The 22,689-nt window shown below is 44.4% G+C and overlaps 1 protein-coding gene across 1 annotated transcript in view; it reads right to left on the bottom strand.

The window, feature by feature from the left end:
- The window catches only part of ENPP6 (ectonucleotide pyrophosphatase/phosphodiesterase 6), a 30,005-nt gene extending 8,941 nt beyond the window's left edge, over positions 1 to 21,064 (bottom strand). Inside the window, exons 1-4 of the mRNA XM_058024507.1 lie at positions 20,809 to 21,064; positions 10,674 to 10,853; positions 4,553 to 4,664; positions 141 to 282 (exon numbers count right to left, since the gene is read on the bottom strand). Of these exons, the coding sequence (XP_057880490.1) occupies positions 141 to 282; positions 4,553 to 4,664; positions 10,674 to 10,853; positions 20,809 to 21,064 (690 nt within the window). The remainder of the gene's footprint in view (positions 1 to 140; positions 283 to 4,552; positions 4,665 to 10,673; positions 10,854 to 20,808) is intronic.
- Between the last annotated feature and the right edge of the window lie 1,625 nt (positions 21,065 to 22,689).

The raw sequence follows: 22,689 nt of genomic DNA, 5'->3' as shown, positions 1-22,689 counted from the left end.
CCTTTTTCTCAGGAAAGAAAAATTTACACCCACTGCATTCAGTTACAGGTGTTAAACAGGCTCTGGGCAGTGCCACAAGGACCAGTTTTAAAAGCCTTGTCCAAAGACACCCAGGAGCTGGGTTTATGGATGCCACTCACCTTGATGAGTGAGATCATGTTGCTCAAGGCTTTGTCCACTTCCTTCAGAGCGTTCCTGCGCTGCTGGGACGAGGGGCCGTGGTGGTGGCCTTCCACGTCGATGCGCTCGTAGTACACCGCAGCCATCTCGGCGCTGTTGTTGCTGGGGTGGGACAGAGGGCAAGGAGTGAAGGGCTGACACACATGGAGACCTCCTGGCTGCTGGCACTGTTGTCTGCACAAGCACATAGAGCCACAAAACCCCATTTTCTGCTTCCACCCTGTGCTGTCCTACCACCTATTGCACTGCTGGGCTCATTATTCACACCCAGAGTCTCCTGAGTTTGCCTGAGACTCCCATCAGAGGCAGCAGGTGGAAACTGCCATGTGCAGGCTGGCCTGGCAGTCCGCTACTAACCTATTTGAATCAGGAAAGAATCTTTCCCTTTAAGAACAAAGAAATTCTGATTTCTGTGCTGAATGCCCCTATTAAAAGGATTATGGGAATTACCAGTCAAATGTGCTTTAATTAAAGTTTGGCACTTCTGGCTTTCTCCTGTGTGAGGTCTTCCAAACCACAGAGGTCAACTCAGGATGTGCTCTGCCTTACAAAATACCAAGCAGTATGAACTGGGATGAGATTTTAGGAGGGGGTTTTATTCAGGAACATGAGCAAGGGAAACAAAGGTAATCTCAGAATTGCACGAGTTTAGCTGATCACACTTTTCTGTATTGATTGCTGTCAGCCTCATTAGTGGGGATAGCACACACATCAGTGCCTAATTTCATTTTCATGACCACTTTACTGTTCTCTGTAAATCTCCCTGAGAGAAATTGTGTGGATAAAATCACAAACCTATACTCCTGAAACCAAACCCAGTCTTTTTGTGCTGTACTTAATATATGGCAGAGCATGCCATCCATATTACATGCTCTCATCCATATTAAGATCTCTACAGAAAGACTTGTTTGTCCAGCATGTCTGATTAAAGACACCTGGGTAGTCTGGTGTAATTAGTGGGACAGAAGAGGCAGAATCAGAGATGAGGGATTGAGTGAATGAATTAGAGCCTGTCATTTGCATTTCTCAGTTTGTAGAAGGCTCAGAGGAGCAGTCCTGTGAGAAGCTGAAGATGTCTGCTGAGGTGGGAATTTCTCCATTGCTGGCCCTGCAGAACAGTGCTGTTCCTCACTCTTCAAGGTTTTAAAGTAATTTAAATGAAGCGGCGCTTCCCTCTCCCCAGTTTCATTTTAAGCATTACTTTCCATCTGTATTAGGCATAAATTATTTTCTAAAATTTGACCCTGTAATTTCTCTATTGCATACACAGGCATTGAACCTATTGAAATAGTTCACTTCTGCTGCAGTACCTGTGTTATAAGCTACTTAAACTAATTTATGTCTTCTCACCTATAAGTAAATTATCATTTTGACCAAGATAGAAGCTAAGAAAGAGATTTACTGCATAAAGCAAGTGATCTCATTTAGGCTGTGGTGAGATTTCTCCATGAGGGCTCAGTGCTGTAAGGAAGAATATTTAATTACTTCAATGGGACAAGATCCAGTAATGCAGCATGCTTAGGAGTTTGCAGGATTTGGTACAGCATGTCTGGGGCTTGACTTTGTTTCAATTTTTGCCTGGTTTTCTATGGGAAAAAAGGGGTTTTCTAAGTTTTCTAAGAAAACCCTTATCATGGCTTGCATGGGAGAAGTATTCTGTCTTTAGACAGAAGTATTCTGTTAGTCCTGTCTTCTTCCATCACCAGTAACTTTCCAAATAAATGACTTAGAAAAGAATGCTGAAGAAAGTTGGACAGCATTGATGGCAACACCAAAAAATATTTTATATTCTACCAGCACACTTTGCAAGTACAATGCAGACCTCATGACACCTCCCCAGGCAGGTAGGTAGATTACAACAGCCCATAAGTTACAGATGTTGAAAAGATTCAAGGGAGGTTTTAGTTTCACTTGCCAAAAACAGATGCTTGACTTTGTTTTGAATATTCTTGGTCCAAATAGTGGTCTTGAAGCACCTGTTTGAAAAGACTGGAGAATATTGCTGAAGGATGATTTCCTGTGGTTGCAAGAGAAGCTCAGTGGCTCCCTGATGAGTTAGGTACTTCACCCTGGAGTCCCTGCAAGGTTTGCTAATGGTGGGTGCCCAATGCAGTTCTTTAACTACTGATACCTGCCATTAGGGCTGCTGAGCAAGGCACTGCTCCAGGCAACAGACTGCCCTTGCCACGGGCTCTTTTCTCACATACAGCTAAGGACAGTCTCGGCCTAATGGGCTTTTCCAATTACCTAGGGTGTGGAAAGGAAACACACTGCATATGCCAGCCTTTGAACAGCTCCAGAAGTCAAAAGCACTTGTTAAAGATATAGATAACAAGCTGAAGACTCTTCTACTGGAGATGCTAAATCCTCCTAAATGAATATGACTACAAGAAAAGCATTTCAGAGACTTTACTTCTTATGGGCTGGCACAGCAGCATGGAACAACTTGTAAATCTTAAAGAAATAAACAAAGAGGATGGATGAGAGAAACAATAAGAAAAACCTACCAGATTTTAAATATTTTCATTCTCTACCCTCCTTTCTTACTTTAAGTCCCTGCAGTATTCACACCCAAACCTGATTATTAGTTTTATGTGAGAGCATTACTTTTTCCTCTTTCCCACCTTGTTGGATACAGGGCACTTAGTTTAAAGGAAAAGAACTCAGGAAGAAATTCATCAGGGATGGTGTGTAAACAGACACCAGTGACAGGAACTCCTGCTACACTGGGAAGATCTGTGGGATTTGGGCACTTCAGAAAACTGTAGCTGTTATTTATGACATCTTGGTGGCAGGGATTTACACTTTTCTTGAAATCGTCAGCTTTCACCTCTTCCAAGTTGTTCCACCAACACTGTGGTGTCCCTTTCCTTTTCCACCACAGACAGCAACAGGCAGCCTTGTGGCTTGGACAGAATTAGCTTTTGAAACTCTCCAGCTACCAAAAATAACAGCTTGAAGGGCTGGTACTTTTAGCAGTTTGTGCCTCATTTTTCACTATGTTCACAATTACAGAGCTGAAAAACAGCACTGAGCACCCTTACACACTGTGCTTCACAGAAACCAGGCAAGAAGCTTCAAGTATATCTTGACCCATCCCAAAATGATACCAGACCAAAAATCTTTCTACATTAATTCTGGGTTTCTACCAGAAGCCAGAGCTGATGTCTGTATTACATCTTCCATTCCCTTTTTATTCACAGAATTAAAAGCATTGCAAAAGCTCCAGAAAGCCTCCTATGACACATATGGCTTCCTCATGCCACATGCAGGTAACTTTCTTTAAATCTAAGCGAAATAATTTCAGGATAAAACCTCTCACATGGTCTCAGAAACCTTCTGTCTAAGCCCATGCTGCAAACAACACTTATTTGTGAGCATTTGTGCAGCAGGACCCAGTGTGCAACTGGGAGCAACTTCCCCAAGAGCACTCTCATAATCTTGGAGCCTTTATTTCAGGAACAATCAACACTCAGAACCTGAATACAAAACTTTCTGGATTCAAATTGCTATGGCAGATGCAAGTATTGAAGTAGAAGGGTCTCCTAGGATTGGATTAATTATGGAACCAACAAGGCTTTAAAAGGAGGAGCTCAGTTATAATCCAAGTAAGGCATTGGTGCAGCTTGTGATGGTGCAACCTTCCCTGATTTTACACCCTATGTGGAATTGTCTCTTGTAAATGTTTGGATGAGAGATGGTGGAACTTGAAAGGTGGTTCTGGAGCATACATTTTTCCTAGGAGTTGTCTAAGAGATATATTCCCATCAGTTGGACTATATGGCTGTTCTAGGTCCCTTCCAACAGAACAATTGGAGTCTACTCTATTTCTATTTCTATTCCTATTCTATTCTATTCTATTCTATTCTATTCTATTCTATTCTATTCTATTCTATTCTATTCTATTCCCATATTTGCACAAAATAAATGCCCTGTCCAAAAATATTTGGCTTGAGATGTTCTAAAATGAAGAAAAATCCAGACCATCAGTCTCATAAACAAGTGACTGGAGCTGAATTTCAGAATTTCCAAATCCCCTGTCTAAATACAAGCATTTCAAAGCCTTTTCTTGCAGGAGTAGACATGCACAGGCTCATCCTGAAGTTGTTTGAAACAGCAAATTACAAGCAATTAAGTCAGGATGTCTCCTCCTTGTTGCAGACTACACCGAAACAGAGGAGCACATCTTTCCCTCCACTCTTAGTGTAAGGCCCTATTTCTGTTATGGCGTTGTTTCTATGATCATACTCTAAAGCACTCTTGGCCCTCCTCTTCCTACCTGGAAGCTCATCCTGAAAATTTCCCTGATAGTAAATCCAAAGATTTGTCCCAGAGAGAGGAAAGCCCACACTGGAGAAATCTCCTGACGTACCACAGAGACTCGAGGGCGTCGCTGATGGCGTCGGCGAAGTTCCTGTCTGATGGGACACTGAAGTACTCGCGGCAGTAACTTGGTCTGACTCCAAGGATTTCCACCTCGCAACCTACGAGCAAAAAGTGTGGTAAGCTCTGCTATTCCACCTTGGTCACAGACCTCACACCCTGGTGTCCAAGTTCAGGTCTGTAAATTCCCTGTGACAGTACTTACCTTACGCCTTCCCTGCAGGAAACCGTGTGGTTGGCAAGGGAAATGGGGAGAGAGGTTGGTTTGACAAGTGCTTGTAGCAAACTGTACATTGCACTCTTTTATTTCCCTCTCTAAAAGGAAGGTCTCTGTGTGAGCTGCCCACAATAAAATGCTCGATTCCCTCGTGGCAGACCATTTCCACCTAAATCACCAGCTTGTTTATATTTTAACTTCTGTGGCCATATAGCCTCATTTCCAGGCTTCCAACATAATAGATTTAGATATTGTTCTCTGAAACTTCAGCAAATACTTTCCAGTTAGACACACTGTATCTTACATTGCAATATCCTCTATAAAGTGCAATATCCTCTATAAAGTGTATTTTATGATGTGATACTGGCTCTCCACCATTATATCTGTTTCCCAGGAGGTCTTATTAAAACAGTGTAAACCAATTAACTCTCTTGGTAACTGGCAGCCTTTCTTGCAAAATAAAGTCTGTTTTGTAGCCTAAAAATTTATGGCAACAAATCCTACAGGAGAACATGGCCTTGAACATAGAAAAACATGTTTTTGTGAGGTTTCTTTGCCCTTTTGCTCTCCAGTTACTATGCTGCTGAATAATATTAATATTTAAAAGAAGTATGCTTCCAGAAACACTGGGTTAATGCAAATCATCATTCCAGAACCCCAGAGTCCTCCCATCACAGTTAGGCATTTTCTGATGTATTCAGAAACACATCAGAAAACAAGGGCCACAAGGAGGAATCAAAACCAAAAAAACCCCACTTTTTGCAAAATGGCCTCTGCATACAGCAACACAGTCTGGTCAAAGAGGCAGCTCTAAGCCAAAGCCTGAATCTGTACATCTGGGTCCCTCTGCTTCTCCTTTGGGAGGAAAGTGAAATGCATTAAGGACTGTCATATGTTGACTTGTTGCTTGGGGTGTGAGAAGGAGGTGTGAGTACAGACAGGGCCCTACAGCAAGCAGAGCTACCAACAGAGGTGATTTACAGTGGTTTGCTTGCTGGGACACTCAATAAAGAGAGTCTGTCAGCCTTGCATCTCAGCTCCCAGGGGCTCACATCACTCAGATGCAGTGCTGGGACGCAGGCAAAAGCACACCACTTGCAGGCCAAGATGGCTAGGAGTCTTCTGATGTGATAGTTCAGGACTACCATGAAAAATAAGAAAAACTTATGTGTTTAAGCTTAGGAATTTTTTAAAACCTTTAATGATTTGCAGAAAGCCAGATAAGTCAGATGGAAATTATCTTTTCCAAAAGTGAAAGGGCCATAGCACACATGACAGATTCAGTCTCTTCACCTGTGGTAGCAGCTCCCAGGTCTCCATATGCTCTGTGTGTTTCAAGGGACCCCATCTGTTATGATTAATTAATTATTTCCAATAATAAACATCTAATGTAGTCAACTGATTTATTTTCCTGTAAAAACACATTTGCCTACTCTTGAAGTTATATCGAATTTTTATTTGTATCAAAATTGTGTGATGGTGCCTACTTTTCATTCTTCCCCTGTTGCCCCAAACATAGGATTTACTCTTCCACTTCCTGCATGAAAATACCTCAGTGTTCATCTCTCCACCATGATTCCCCATGACAGTTGTCTGCAGCCTGGATAAGCAGCCAGCAGATTATGTGACAACAACTGAGTCTCTTGATCACCCCGCAATAAAACTCCTTTACATCTGCCCACAGTGTCCCCAAGAAATGACACTGTGCAGCAGAGAAGGGTCGGAGCTGATACTGAACCAAATCACCAGAAAAATGTATTCCATGAATGGCCTGAAGTCATACCCAGGCAGTCCCTTCCCTGAGGGCTCAGGGATCCAGCCTTTTGTAGGGTGTCCTGGGTGCTGCCAGCATCAAAACAAGGGCTTTTGGCTACCTCAGTCGCTAGAGGTGATGCGATTGTCCTCTGCAGGCTTTGCTAGTATTTCAGGATTGAACTGGAACTTTGGAGCCAATTTCTCATTTCATACTTGAGTCTGGCTCAAGATTGTCTCCAAAACCAGGCAAGAAGTTAAGAATGCATTTGGAAAGTCGTTAGAAATACCTTGTGTTTAACTTCAGCTGGATAACTGCTTGTAGCCAGTGACTAATATGATCATTTTGCCTCTTTTTGCCTTCAGATACTGACATCAGATTGTAATTTTCTCAAATAACTTTCTTCAGAATTACTCATGAGATAATTTTAACTGGGAGCATTAACCTCTTGGGGATCTGGGATATTTTAGTTTCTGAGTTATATTTGCTATTTCTAGGTTGTCAAGTGATGAGCATGACGTAAAAGACTACAGGGTGGCAACAATTAGAAATCATTTAATCATTTTGGCCATGAAATAGTGGTCTTCAAGTATGCTTCTTTTTTTTTTTTTTTTTTTTTTTTTTTTTTTTTTTTTTTTTTTTTTTGCCTCTATGATGAATAGAACTGAAATTAGGGTTTTTAATGTTAAGGCTTGTTACAAGTCCAAAATAGTGGCTATGAAGACCCTTTAATATTTAAATTTCGTTTTGGAAGAGGCCAGGACAGATGGTAAGTTTTTTCTTTTAGATATTATGGGAAAGAAAATTTAAACAGATTTGGAGGCAGCCAAAGGGAATGCCAAGTTTTTCTTGGTTAAACTACAAATAGTTACGCTGTATTTACTAAGATGTAATGCTAGATCCCTCTGCACAGTTTTGTATGATGCTAAACCTTTATTTAAAAACCTGAACTACTGGAGCAGGAATAAGGACTCCTTTCAGAGTGATAAACCCCTCTTTATCTGTCTGACATGGAAACCAGAATCTCTGCCAGCTTTAAATTACATTTCTAAACATTTATTTAACAGTTGGACACTTCATGTCATAACAGAAGATTTTGAAAACTTTCCAGACTAGCTGTATGGTCTGGTAAATATTATGTTTAAATGGCAAAAGTTGAGTTTAGAGTCTTTTTTCTTCCCCCCTCTGTCTCTTATTTCAGTGTTTGGGGAAGTTGTCACTGCACTTCAGCCGAAGTAGTTGCATGGGCTGCTGGAAAATGAAGGAGCTTGAGCATCTGGGATGATGGCACTTACTGGGCCGAGGCAAGGACCACTCCAAGGTTTTGACCAGGATGCTCTTGCGCTCCTCTGGGCATTCTCCACCTGCTGGAGCAGCAGTGCTTCCCACAGGCAACCTGGGGGTGAGGCTGTTCCTTTCACCCCACACAGAGCATGAAGAAAGGAGAAAAACATCCCTGCAAGGCAAGGCCTTATGTTCTGGCAGAAGGGGTGTTTGGGACCCCCAGCATGGTGACAGTTTGGCTCCTCTGCTTCTAGAATCACAAGGTCTCAGGTGCATTCTGCTCATGAGTTGTCTTTGCTGGGTTTATGTTAGGCTCACAGATAAAGCTGTGTGATTGTTTGCATCCCAGAGCTCTCCTGTGTTCTGTGTTCCTGTGTGCTGGGGTCTGGATTTTATTTCTTTGGGCAGAGACTACACATGAGAGAGGAACATAGGGAAGAAAATGAAGCAGCAGATTTTGGGTTTAGGCTTTGCAAAGCTTGGAACTGGCTCTGAGGAGGAAATGACACTGGTAAAAGTTAATTTTGGGAATCAGCACTCTGGTGTTTCCAATGCATCCCTGCTATGGTTCATTGATGTTGTTTGTCTTCATTGATAGCTAAAGAGAAAATAGCATCTTCCAGAACAAAGTGGAATTAATTTGGCTACATATTGCAGTTCCTACTAAGAGTTTCCCAAACTTTTCTGTTTGGATCTTTATCATAATTGCAAGATTCATTACTAAGCAGTAGTGTGTATTCATGCTGGAAAGCTAATCACTAATAGCAGATCATATGCAGTACAAATGCCTTCCTCTACTCACCTTGGTTATTAAATCTTGGGGTTTTATTTTCATTTTGTTTGGTATCGCTCCCCATTCAAATGGCTTGTTAAGAATTTAAGCTTTAAAATGATAGATGTAGAATTTTTAGAAAGGATTTTGTCCTTGCTATGGAACAAGAAAATGCTTGGGAAAAAATTCATATAGGGAAAACGTAACAAATGCTGTTGCATTTGAAGAGAGTTCTGTTCACCCCAGCTATACCTGGAGTCCTGCTGCAGCCCAACAGCCCTGTATTTCAGTTCAGTAGTTCCATATTTCACTCTGCTTCCTGTCTCTGACCCTGTATGGCCAATGTGTCCTTTGAGACCACGAGTAGCCTGAAAATAAACATGTGCTTCATACTTTTGCTGAACTGAAGCGCTGATGGCTTTGCCAAAGGTTAACCATCGCAGATAAATAATTAAGGATAGGCAGACTTACATGTCACAGTCCACAGCTAAAATGCCAGATCCATGCAAAAATTCCCCCTCTGTGTCATAAGAGAGTTCAGTGCATACACTTGGGAGTGTAAGCACTGGGGGAATGGCGTTTCTCTTGTTCCTTGCAATTTTCAGCTAGAAATTGCAGGTAGAGTGAAAAGCATACATATATATACAGGGATACATATATATTCCCTGGGAAACACTGCTCAAAGGGCAACATGAAGAAGCTGGGTGAAGTCCAAAGGCATTTAATGGAAAGTGATACTGGTTTTTTGGATTTCAGCAGCTCTCTGTAGGCTGTTACATCTATTCAGTACATACCTATTGAGAGCAATTACAATAGTAGTTAAAAATGAATAGTCTACAGAAAGAGATATTTTTATAAATTTTTAGAAGAATTCATACATTCTTGTATAATTTCTATATCCTACTATTTGCCTTGCTGTTAGATCACTTGAGACATCTTCAGTGGGAGGCAGCCTTTTTTCAGGGCTGATGTAAACTCTTTGACTGCCTCTGAGTCCATAAAGCAATATTGTCACCCTCAGATCTTTTTGCTCTTCAGTACTGTAGAAACACTCTGGATGGCTTTTCACTGTTTTTCATCTTGGTTCACTCTTTCTTCCCATTCCTTAGGATCATGGGCTTTTTGCCAGGACACCCTTAGCCACACTGCATGGGAAGGCTGTGGCCAGGCACACACTCTGCATTGGGAAGCAGGGACGAGCTGGCCAGGAGCCCATGGCATGAGTCAGCTGGCACTGCCCTGCTGGCACTGGCTGTGCTCAGCACAGCTCTGCCAACAGCGCTCTGGTCCTCCTGCTTGCACATTGAGGGTGTCTGCAGACTGCTTAGGGTACGGAGCAGTTAGAAAGTAAAAATGTTGAGAATCTGGGTGCTTTGCAAGGGATTTGGTCTGGTTGCTCAGCTGGAACACCTATTTCCATGTGAGTCCCTAAACGTTTAGTCTAAGGGGATACAATACTTCTGTTTGATAAAAAGGACTCATTATTGCACGTCCCTAGTCATTCCAGTGGTCCAGTATCTAAAAAATGAGGAACAGAAAGGCCAGTCCCTCCAAATGGATGGCCCAGACTCAGACCAACTGGGACCACAGATGAATTAACAATGAAGGAGGACCAGAAGACAAGGATGCTTTGCTTTCAGCTGGATTTTCTTGTTCTCACAGAGCAGATAATCTTCAGCTCTCGGCTACTAATTTCCAGATTAAAACCAAAGAAGCATTGGGGGAGGGTGGTTATTGTTTAACTTTGATTGGACCGTGAACCAGGGAGCAACCATTGAGCATAGCAGAAGTTACAGGTGGACAAGAGGAAAAAGCAGTTGATGGAGGAGGGGATGCTCTTCAAGCCAGCACCCTCCCGAAGCTAGCATTTAGTGGAAAGCTGCCTCTACTGAACTTCAGTTTTCTCCTTTCTAAGCAATATGCAAATTATCATGACTGAAAAAAAGCTAATTCATTTCTATGCCTGGTTAGTAAAGCACAAAAACTTCCTATCTGTATTTCAGAACTGTATTAGAGAGCCATTCTGACAGCATATGGAGTGCTCAGGTGTCAAAGTGCATTGTAGGAATTTTTCACATACTAACCTGGCCAGTAGTACATGGAAACGTTCTTTTTAGCTTTCATCATAGTGACCCACAGAGGCTCTGATCCATTCCACCAGAGAGGCAGCAGGCTTTCTTTATTCACACCAATATCAAAGGATACATTTGCCTTCTGGTCCCACATGTAGTTTCCAGTCATCTGATGGACCTCGCAGTGGCGCCCTTTGAGAGTGGGGACAAAAGCAGCACAATCAGACTGGTGTTCTTCAGTAGAAGGTTGCTGGCATCACCACCACTGCTCCTACTGGATCATCCAGCAAATCAGCTGAAAAGCCCTGTCTTGAATTCCAGGATCTCTTACCTTGCAACCATTCATGAAATCTCCCTGACTCTTACCTTTCACTGGGGTGCTCCAGTTTGATTACTAAATCCCCCAGTTCAGACACCCAAAAATGAGTTGCTAAAGTTTGTCAGCCCCCTGTGTTCCCTTCACAATCAACAGATAAGAAGAGTCATGTCTAGAAAGCAATTCATGCCACCCTAAGATAGGCATTTGGGTATCTGGAGGTGCAGACACTCTCAGTTATTGGTAGAGAAAGATCACAGCCTTTTCTCAGCTTCAGGCAGCCAAACTTTAAACAGCTGAGGCCAGAAAAAACAAACCTTGCACCCCGTGTCCTGCTCAACATTTCAAACCCAGCCCAACACACAAACTGGGTGCCACGTGCTTGGCTGACACCTGGCTCCTTCTACACACCCAACAGCTGCCAAGGCTGAGGCCATTTTAAGGAACCCATCAGCACTCACAACCTGCTGGGGGAAGCAAGCTGTGAACACAAGGTGATGAGAGCACAATCTAGAAACATAGAACAAAGATTGAGAAATTTGTATTTCTCCTTCTTTGATCCATAGGGCACACTGTTTTTCTGCAAACAGGCAAAAACATTTATATGTTACTGTTATTTTCTATTATTGTTCATTTTTCTTTTCTTTTTTCTTGCAATGATCATGCTTTGTTCTTGCTTGTGGGCACAGCAATAACTTCATCAGACATGTTCAGGCTTCTTACTGTACTGAGGGGCCCTTGGGCTACTTCATATTACAAGAAACTAGTATATCATAACTGAGAGAGATCGTCTACTTCTTGACTTCTTGTAATTTTCAGAAGAGAAGATGCTATATTTTAATAATTATTCTGAAGATGAATTAACATAAATGGGAAAAGAAATGATGAAGAATAAGTTGTACTGGAAGTTCCTTATTTACATATCTTAAAAAGCAATGACTGAAGCATGTGATAGACACTGTCCTCATTATCTGGTGAGTCATGTTATTGCAGGGATTCAGATAACAGGCTTTGATTATTTTGAGCCTGAGCATGGTGATCAGAACTGAAATAACCTTGGTATTCTTGTTCTGAAAAGATGTCATTTCACGCAGAGGACTCTGTATGCTTTGGGAGCATGTGATCTTGAAATGGATTTTGAACTCTCCTTCCCTACTAAAAAGTATTTCAATTATGCAGAACATTTCCTCCTTCCCAGAGGAAAAAAGTGGTCCCAGTTTGTGGCAGTCAATCCTTATCATACTAACCCAAACAGGTTTAACATAGGAGATCTGGTGGATTGGATGGGCAGTGATCTGTTCTCCTCAGGCTGCCAAGTTTTCTCTTTTCTGTAAGTCTCAAAAGAGAGAGAAGGGAAGTCTCTAGAGTGCATCAAAAGCACAGCTGTACAATTTACAGGACAACCTCAGCTTCTTGAATTCCATGTATTCCTAAGCATCTATCAACCTGATAAACTGCAGCAGGCAATTTGTGCCAGCCTGGGAAACTCACAGGTCAGTGCTGAAGCTCTATCAGTGTGAAACCTACATATTAGGGATCTGTGATGTGTAGTGTAGTCTTCATATAGAGCTAATGAGCTCTAACTGCTACTGATCCTACAGGACTTAGGATCTGCTGTTTTAAAGGAAGAGATTGGAGATTGTTCTTTGTAGTGTTGTTGGGAAATTTAATTAACTGTTTGAACTAATACAGAGGACAGTGTTCTGTTCTCCACATTAGATTAGTTCAATTTTCTATGGACTCCAAATCCTTTCTTTTACTGTTGAAAAAGAGACCTAGAAGACTGTAAGGCATCAGTTTTCATTGCAGACATCCCTGGTTGACAGGGTCAGAATAGAAGATCAGGTGAGCAACACATCAAAGACACGACCATTTAATGCCATTCATGCCTGCTTACCTTTGGCCTGTGTCTCAGAAAGACCCGGGACCTCCTTGGAAGACATCAGTAATCAAGCAATTAACCTCTTTGGTTTCTCCTCCCAATATTTGTCATCAATTAACAATGTTCAAAAGTATGCCTGATGTCTAATTTTATTTTTGACCTTGGTTAATCTTTAACCATGGCTATTCTGAGCCTTGCTCACTAGATTGAAAAGCCCTGGAATAACTGGAATTTCTGCCCCTGCCCCCTCCCTCCAGGATACTTGTACACAGAATTTAGGCCATTTCTCAAGTTTCTTTTGGGTCACCTGTCCAACTCTTTTTCTTTATATCCCATTTTCACTTGTTTTCTCCAGCCTAAGAAAATTACCTTTGATGTACTTCCTTAATCATTATCAAAATAGCAACATGGTGTTAGACAGTCACCATAACATTCAGAATTTATTACTTCTTCCATTACTATAGCTTTCCTCAGTAATCAAACTCTTATCTTAAGAGTTTCAAAAATAGAAACAGGGCAGCAAGCAATTTTAGCATACAGATGTCACTATTTAAACTCACTGTAATTGTAGTAAAAATTACTCCTTCCTCAAGCAACAGAGGAAAACAAAGAGGGTATAGTTCCCAAGAATATGATAACTTCTGTATCCTTCTGGAGGAGAGCCAGCAAAAGCATTTGCAAGTCTGCATGCTCCAGCTTACTTGGACACTACACTTCATACAGCATTTGTCTAAAGCACATTCCCGTGTCTCCAGGCACTTTTGTCAGCATTCAAATGAATCTCTGCAAAACAAAGACGAAATTTAAAAAGCCAGCAGAACACACAGCCCCTGGGCCACCCACAGCAGCAGCACAGTCACACTGAGGGCTGTGCACGCTGCCCTGGCTGTGTGTGAGATCCAGAAACCAGCATGTGCACTCCTGGGCCATCTGCCATCTCTGCACTGAGCAAAGCAGATTTATCAGAGAACCCACAATGTGTCTCTTAGCCAGTGCAGCAAAGGTACCACAATCTGATGGCAAGGACCAGTACCTGCATTTAGCTAAATGTACTATGCAATATTTTGTATGTGCCTTGCTGCTATGGTGAGACCTTTCCCCTCATCTCCCACCACCATGTCCCCACTCTCTGGAAAGTGGCAAGAGTCAGGGGGGCAGATGCAAGCACTGCAAGGCTGCCACAGAGCCATGCAGTCTGGGGAAGAGTTAAATTCCTCCATGCAAACAGCTGGATGACTTGCCTTGGGAAATGCTCTGCTCATGCTGCCTCCTATAAGGATGAAGAAAGCAGGACTTAAAAGTCACCAGCACCATATTCCTGTTCTGGAGCAGATATAGCAGTTGGTGTCCCCAGGAACTAAGCTTTGATATATGCACTGCTCTGCGGTTCCCCTGATGGGTCTCACCTGCTCTGCTTTGACAAGAAAGACCACAGGGTAAAAACAAAACCCTTGTGCTAAACCCTGAGGAGCCTGGAGAGGGCCAGAGCTCATGAGAAGTCTCAGGGGAATGCTGGCCTGGGCAAAGTGGCCCTGCCATCTGCAGACCCCCAAGCAAAAACAGTACTTGCAAGATGTGCATGGGCAATTCATGTTCCAAAGGAGTTTGCTGGCAAAGTCTCTCCAAATTTTTATGACCTCTAATATCAGACAAAGCCAAAGCATGAACACCTTAGCCTGTGTCAGGCAAGACTTTGCAATTCAAGTAGGATCACATCAAAAAGCACAGAAAAAAATCTCAGCTACACACATCATTATTTTTTTCCTTAAAGGGAATTCATTTACTAAGACCTTGAAACTCTTAATTTAATGCTTTCATCATGGGGCCAGGGCTGAGATGTACAAAAATTGCTAATAAATCATCCAGCTGAGGCTTTGCAGATGCTTTCTTGTGTGGGAAGTCAGGTCTTGTGTCCCTGGAGAGCCAGGACTGCGAGCTGTTGATTGTTCTTCTGAACTGTGGTGGGCTCAGGGAGCACTCTGGGAGCCCTGAACCCCAGAGCTGGGTGTGACTAGAGGGCTCTGAGGTTCCAAGCACGGGGCAGAACAATGGGCAAAGCTGCTGCCTGCATTATTGGGCAGAGTATGAGCCTCTGGTAGGGACTTCAGCTCTGGGCTAAGAAATACCTTGATATGTGAATATCTACTTGGCTAACAGCTGGCAGTAGGTACACTAGTTGTGAGCTGTGAGATTGTAGCTAATGAGGAGAAAAAAAGCTCTGTATTTTAATTTGTAGCATTGTTGCTACTTGAACTTGGGTTAGAAAAAACTTTCTGTTCTACATTTTAGGAGTGTTTCCAATTTTTTAACTGTAGAAGCAAACACAGATTTTTGCAATATTTTGTCTGAGAAAGAGAAAAATCTTGATGCTGGGCATTGCAGCTTTTCTGCAGGTGGTGTGAGTAAACAAAGTGAGAGGAAAAATGTGGAAAAAAGTCCTCCTGGTTCCCACTAACTTTTCCAGCCTGTTCTTGCTGGGACAGTACCCTTTCTCTGCCACTTAACAGTACTACCACAGCTCATGCTCTTTTGCTTCCCAACACAGAATTTTAGAAATGGAAAGCTACTGAATCCAAGAGGAGACTTGATTTCAGAGCTTTATGTCACAAACAGAATCTTTTAAATCTCTGCTGCTGCTGGCATCTGTAGATGTTTGAGAGGACCAAAAAGAAAAAGTAATTTTCCCTTTTCACTCATCATGCACTTTGTGTCCTTCTGGATTTTTTCAAAGCTTCTAGCTCGTGAAGTAGAGATAGTTTTAGTTCATGTGTATGTAACAAACTTCCCTGTTGTACTCCTATCCTTCCATTTTTTTATTCCTCAGAAAACATGGTATTGCTTACATAGAATTTGCTTAACTGCTGAACAGAAATTGTCAGCATCCCTTTCTGGAGCAGGCTGGAGTCAGGATGCCATTACCTGTGCAGCAGAAAAGAGGCATCCACTAGAACCATCACCAGGCTGGGCTTCCTTCAGGCACTGGGTGGAAGGAGCCTGGAGCTGTTGTGTTTTAATCAGGAAACCTCTCACAGTAAGCAGTAAATACATGAGCATGTGTGCACATCAGCCAGACTGCAGGGGATTCCAGGGCTGGGAGCCCACAGCGTATTTTCTCCCAGAAAACATGGAATAAATGGGGTGCAGTGTGTGTTGAGTTGCTGTGCTCAGGGGAGAACAGATGTAGATTGTTTGTTAGACTTTGGCATCATCCACCAAAGCCCCCAGCAGTTAAGCGTGCCAACATCAAGAGTGAGGAGTGAAGGGAAGATTGTTGAAATAATGGAAGATGGGTGAAATCTTCAGTCTGGGAGAGTGGACCTTGATGTCACCTATCCGTGGGAGCTCTGCCATGTCACCCCATTCCCTACTGCTATGCAGAGGAAGAGGTCATGGCATGTGTAGGGATGAGCTGCAGTGGCTGAGAAAACACCTCAAACCACCCCTGTATTTTAGACAACACCCAAATGTGTCATCACTGTGTGATGGTGATGACACATCCCTGCAAAGGGCCACAGCCCTCCCTCTGGGTGCAGGAGACTGAAATGTTCTCTGGTCCACCTTTTCCTCCACCCCTCAAGCCTCAGGGGACCTCACAGCCCCTCTGCCACTTATTTAAGATCAGGTCCTGTCCAAAGAGGCACATGGAGGCTCCTTGCTGGCTCCTCTCCAAGCAGTTCCCCATCCATCTCTGCAATCAGGGGCTCCCTTTGCTTCCCATGGAGGCCAAGTGAAATATGACTCTTGGATGTGGGGCTGCACAGCTGACCAGCAGCTGGCACATCCACATGGAAGACCTGCCAGAAAGACTTCATTTCTAGTTATGATCTTGGAAAAGAAATCCTTTCTGGATTTCTATCTCACATGTGATACTCTCTGTTCATGTTTAAGCTGGCTGGAAATGTGAGGTGCCCCTGAGTGTTCTCAGCTAGGGGAGACTTCAGGAGAGCTGGGCTGCAGGGAGTTCCTCATCACCCCTCCAACACCTGCAGGTTGTCAGGTAAGGGAGACCAACCAGAGCACGAGCAGCTTTTCTTGACAGATGTGGCAGAAGTGCTCTGGAGCAGTAACTCCTGCCTTGCAGTGCTTACAGGGGAGATCTCAGACTTTCCACTGGACTTGGCATGAGAGCTCCCTGCAGAGCCAGGCCACGGCAGGGAAAGGGAAAAATTAAAAACTCCCCACAGGATAACAACCCAAGATGGTTTGTGGACTTAATTCCTGCCTTTCCAAAACAAACAGCACATGGTATGATTAAGGGAGCCTTTTCCAATAGACATATTTGGACTTCTTACCTCCCTTGCCAAGCCCACAGAGTCCTGCAAAAGCTCTGTCACAGCTGCAACATCTCCTTCTACCTAATTCTCCATTTCATGTTTCTCAGGTCAACAATATTGTAACTGCACCATGGAGAGCCAGCACACCAGGCAGGATTCAGTTCAGCAGCTCAGAAAGGAGCCCAACCCCTAAAAATGAGTCTTTCTGCCACAGTAGAAGCCAATACTAAGAAACACGGCATGCTGGAAGTTGCCAGAGGAGACTGCTTTTCAAAGAGTTGGATTTTAAGCCAGCATATCCTTGAGCTACCTTGCACAGTACCAGGTTTTTGGAACAAAACAGCTTCTCTGGTTGCTTGTCAGTAAGATGCCTTTGCACCAGCCCTAATTTGGATATTTGTTTGAGGCTTCTTCAAGCAAATAGTAGGTCCTGATGCCATGCTCTGGCTTGCAGGAAAACTAGAGCTTCAACCCAAACTCTGAGTTACTTAGTGATTTTACATTTTTCTATGCTCTGGTTTTCTTTCTCGTAGTTGGGGTAGGAAAGGAAAAGACCTCTGGGCTGGGGCTTTCTGTGTGTCTTGGGGACGTTCCAGCAAGTATCTTCTCACAGATTAATAGCAGCAGAAGGACACATGAAGAGCTCTGCCATAGCCCTGCAGCACTGCGTGACCACAAGCAAGACATGTCCCTCCCATGTTTCCTTCCAAAATTTCACCAGGCTGGACCCTGCTTGTCCTGCTATGTCAGTACTTCACCCAGCAACTGCCCTCAGCAGAAAGGGGTGGGGTTCTCATCAGCATAAGTTAGTTGCTTTTAGATATGTGGCTTCTGGTCAACAGTTATGGTTTCATCTGCTTGGCATCGACACTGAGAAGTGCTGGGGCCGATGCTGCTGATCTCCACAACCTCTGCCTGCAGGTCTGGGCAGGAGGAGGAGTTGAGTTCGTGTCTGAGGAGACTGACCAGCTCCAACAGTGATGGTATCTGAGGGGCAGAGTTCGCTGTCCTCCTCCAAAGCCACAGAAACGAGGCAGAACTTCTCTCATTTGGTAGCAACTCAAGTGCTCAGGAGTCCTGAAGGTTGCATGGATGTGGGGTGGAAGGCAGTAGGCAGAAAGGAAAGGCCTTGCTCACAAGAATGAGCAGAGACAAATCAGATACACACAAACTACACTTGTATGAACATGTTATCCAAGACCTGGCAGCCATGAGTGCTCCTGAATGGACGTGGAGCCATAAGGCCTTGTGAATGAGCAGAGAAAGAAGGGGCAGGAGTATTGATCAAAACAAAAAACAAACAGAAAACCCAAAGTGGGATATCATGAACAAGCCAGGGGTGGGAATGTGCAATCTCTTAAACTGATTTGAAAGACTCCAATATACTATGAAGAAAAATACAATGTTTTGGAAGTTAAAATGTGACTTTCTTAGCAGCTCCTGAAGCAGCAGTGTAGGACAAGACATGAAGAATAATTCATTCCTGATTTCTCAGAAGAAATTATGGCAGCATTTACCTCCCAAACATCCTAGCCACAAACAGAAATAACAGCAGTTACAGTTGTGTCTGCCTGCAGCAGAGGGACTGCATGGCTGGTGAGATGTGATGAAGCCTCCCCATGCCCATGCAGCAGCACCAGGGAAACAGTAGCTTGCCATTCCCTAAGCAGGTCACTGTGGCACGATGCTTGTGTCCCCCTGCCATGCTGAATTTTCTCTTAAACCTGTATAATGTATGTAGTCTGAACACAGCTTAACACTACACCTGCCATGTGCTCGGCACTCCTAACCCCACCTTCCCATAAAATCTCAGTGGAAATGGCACCATGGCCCCAAAGGGTAAGAACAGTGCAGCTATGGGGGTTACCCTGCTGTCGTACCAAGACACAGTCATGGGGGTAACTAACACCCCAAGGGCCAAAGGGCAGACTTGGATCTTCCTCTGGGCAATGTTCCTCACCTAAACTTAGTCCTCAATTGGTTCCTGACCTACTTAATACTGCTGTGACTCATGTGTTAGGGAGCTAAATTGCTATTTCCAATTAAGTTGTATTTGCATTGATATCTCTATCATAAAGTCTGGGAGACTTGCAATAAGAGTGAGTTTTATCTCACAGACTATCTTATTGCTTCAGACTGAGGTGCAGGACTCTACTAAAAATATTAAAAATCCAGTAGTGGTGTTTCATCTCGGAAAACAAAATTCTTCTAAGTACAAAGTAGGAGGTTTTCAAAACTCTTCAAAAGGCTGATATTAATAGACTTCATTTTATATATATATACTTAATAGGAGTGATGACTAAATGTGGTTAGGAGTGAAATGTCACTCACTTTTCTTCTATCTTTAACAGTTCCATCCAAATTTCTTTTTGCACCTGTGAAGTGTTAGGTCGGTATGCCTATGTACACCTAAAGAACATGGCCTGGAGTGGAACACCTCTGTTTTCTCTCACAACATTTATTCTGCATTCATGTATTTGCACCAAATAATGAAAAAGAATCAAACCCAACCCTGTGATGGTTTTATACTCTTCTCTGATCAGAGAGGAGCAAGAGAAAAGGGTTTCTCTTGAGAGAGAGGGAAGAAGGAGTTAAGCAGTTTCAAAACAAGCTGGGCACAACTGATGTCAGATTTCTGTCTTACAATGGCATCTATTTGCTTTCCCAGCAAGCAGTATGTGAATCACTGGGCACTGCATTGTTCCAAGAATAGCGGAAGATGCCACATATCTTAGGAGAGGATAGATTTTCTTACACCTCCTCATTGGTTGGAAACTCCTGCTTATTTATTAACTCCAGAGAAAAATCCAAGCAGAAACTCCAAAAAAAAAAAAAAACCAACCAAAAAACAAAAACAACAAACAAAACAAAACCAAACCTGTTGGGTTCTGTTGTTTTATTATTCAACTTTTGCTTTCTTGGTGTCTATCTCTGAAGGAATTGGCCCAGGTCTACTCTCTGCACCTTCCTAGTGTCCCTGTAATCATGTGTGTTCCACGTAAGATTAAAAGAAAATCAGCATAATGAAAACTATGACTGCCCTCTCAATTTTCTGAAAGCCTCCCCTGGACATTCTGAGAAACTGCAGGGGAGGAAAAGCAAAAATCCTGACTGTTTTTCCGTTTGGCTATTTTGAATTATTACAGATAATATGAGGACTTGCAGCAAAGTTAAGAAAACAGAAAATCCACGAAGTTTAAAAAGAAATTTAATGCTGAACTTGCCAAAACAGACCTGCTGACTGAAAATAAGTTCTTAGCGCAGCCACACTCGGTTCACATGCATTTTTATTAAAGCCCCTGAGCAGTCTCTGCATTCATTTCCCATGCAGTCCCAGTTGTTTCTATGTTCTCTAGACATATATATATGCAGTAGCCCCCCTGGCGCTTGCTCCAGGTGAGCTGAGGTGGCAGCAGTTTGAGACCCAGCTCCACCTTGGATGAGCAAAAGGGAGCTTAATTAGTGCCAGGTAGCATTTCCAAATTTGGAACACATTTCGGAGAAACAATTCTGGGCGGTAATGCCACAGTGCTTTTAAACTCCCAGCTAAAAGCACGACTTGGGTTATTTTTATATCTTCTTTGGAAGAAAAAGGCACCGGGAGCCGCCTTCCACCTTGGCACAGGGAGCTGGCAGCTCTGAGGAGCATCCCAGCGCAGAGATACAGGTACTCACCCGTCATCAGCGTGTAGTAATTTGGGTAAGAGAGGCTGGGGAAGTCTGGGGTCATGTAATCCACCTTCACCCCCATGTTCACAATGTCCCGAAAGCCCGGCAGACCCTCCAGCTCGCTGTCATCAATGTAGTCGAAGCGAAAGCCGTCGAGCAGGAACACCAGGAGCTTGCGGTGGCCCGAGGAGGCGGCGGGAAGCGGCAGCAGGGCGGCGAGGGCAGCGGCCAGGAGGGCGGCGAGGAGGCTGCGGCTCCCCATGGCACTCTGCGGGATCTGCGGGATCTGCGGGATCTGCGGGATCTGCGGGATCTGCGGGATCTGCGGGATCTGAGCGGCTCCGGGCCGGCCCCGCCGCTGCTGCGGCTCCGCTCCAGCGCCCGCCTTAAAGCTGCAGCGCTGCCCGCCGGGCGTGGGAGGTCACTGGTTAATTGCAGGCAGATGATTAATTAACCTCGAGCTGAGGGAAGAGCTTGGTCCTGCCCAGCTGCAGGAAAAAAAAGTGCTTCGCGTCGATGGGGAACACCCAGCATAAAAGTAACCGGAGCCTCTCCGGACGCTCCGCGGACGCCCCCGAGGCGGTGCGGGCACGGTGCCCGCCAGCCCCGGCCACGAGGGGCCCGGCGCGCTCCCACCGCCGGCACGGCACGGCACGGCACGGCTCGGCTGGGCACGGCACGGCACGGCTCGGCTCGGCACGGCACGGCCTGGCTCGGCACGGCATGGCATGGCACGGCACGGCTCGGCACGGCACGGCACGGCACGGCTCGGCACGGCACGGCTCGGCACGGCTCGGCACGGCACGGCTCGGCACGGCTCGGCACGGAGCGCAGCCCGCTCACCGCCCAGCCCCGCGCCGAGCCGAGCCCGGGGCTCGCAGAGAGGGGCTGCAGCCTTTGGAACACAGCCTCACATCGCCAGCAGCGCGAACGCCGGCTTCCTTTGCTTCTCTCCGGCTGTGGCTTCCGATAGAACTCAGAGCGGGATTAAGACAAAGCATCTCCCAGCTGGATGTGCTGAGTTGATGGCATGAGGGTATCGCAGAGCTCCAGCTGAGCAGGCTCTCCTCTACCTGGATGCAACTCCCTGCAAAGGTCCCTGTCCTCTCGGTTTCCTCTGTGCTGCCCTGCTCCTGATGTACCAGCAGAAAAATCTAGCTTCAGCTATAATTGATACATGTATTTTCTGGCTGTTGAAATTATTTAGATACTCAGTGCTGGATAGTGCCTAATTTCATATTAAAAATGAAAAAGTGCTCACATTTTAGTCACGAGTCACCACCAGGTGCCTCTCCTTCACAAAAACCTAACTATACCTCTAATGCAATGCCAGCACCTGTTGTACACCATAACTACACTTCACTTTCTTTACTTTATTTCTTTTTCCCAAATAAAAGAATTTCATAGCATTGCTAACACTGTCTAACTGTGGGAAATGCCCTTTGCAGATGTTTCCACGAGGGAAGGTTGCAATAGCTGGCCACCACCCCAATGTGGGCATCTGAACTTCTCCTTGCTCCTTACAAATCTCCCCGTTGCACATCCAGCACATCTAGTTACCTCTTGCCAAATACTGGGCTGGTGCATGCTCAGCAACACAGCTGTCAGCCCCGTTTGCCCCAAACACTTATTTAGCCCCTTGCAAACCCTCCTCATGTCCTGGCCTGCCTTTTGCACAATGTTCTACTGGGTGCTGGTGCCCATGAGCCAAAGCTGCTGCCTGCAGGTCACTGCTCCCAGGACATGGCTGGGGATGTTCTGTTCATGCCTTCCTCCCACAGGGCTTCCAGCTCCAGAAAAAAGATGCCTTGTCAGGGAAGGGGTTCTGGAACTTTCTGTAGGAGGTAGTCATTCCAGGAAGGTGGAAGAGGATGGAGTATGAGTGCA

The sequence above is a fragment of the Melospiza georgiana genome, chromosome 5 (assembly GCF_028018845.1).
Source record: "Melospiza georgiana isolate bMelGeo1 chromosome 5, bMelGeo1.pri, whole genome shotgun sequence".
Lineage (NCBI taxonomy): Eukaryota > Metazoa > Chordata > Aves > Passeriformes > Passerellidae > Melospiza > Melospiza georgiana.
Note: the sequence above shows the minus strand (reverse complement) of the source record. Positions and strands in the feature narration are given on the sequence as shown.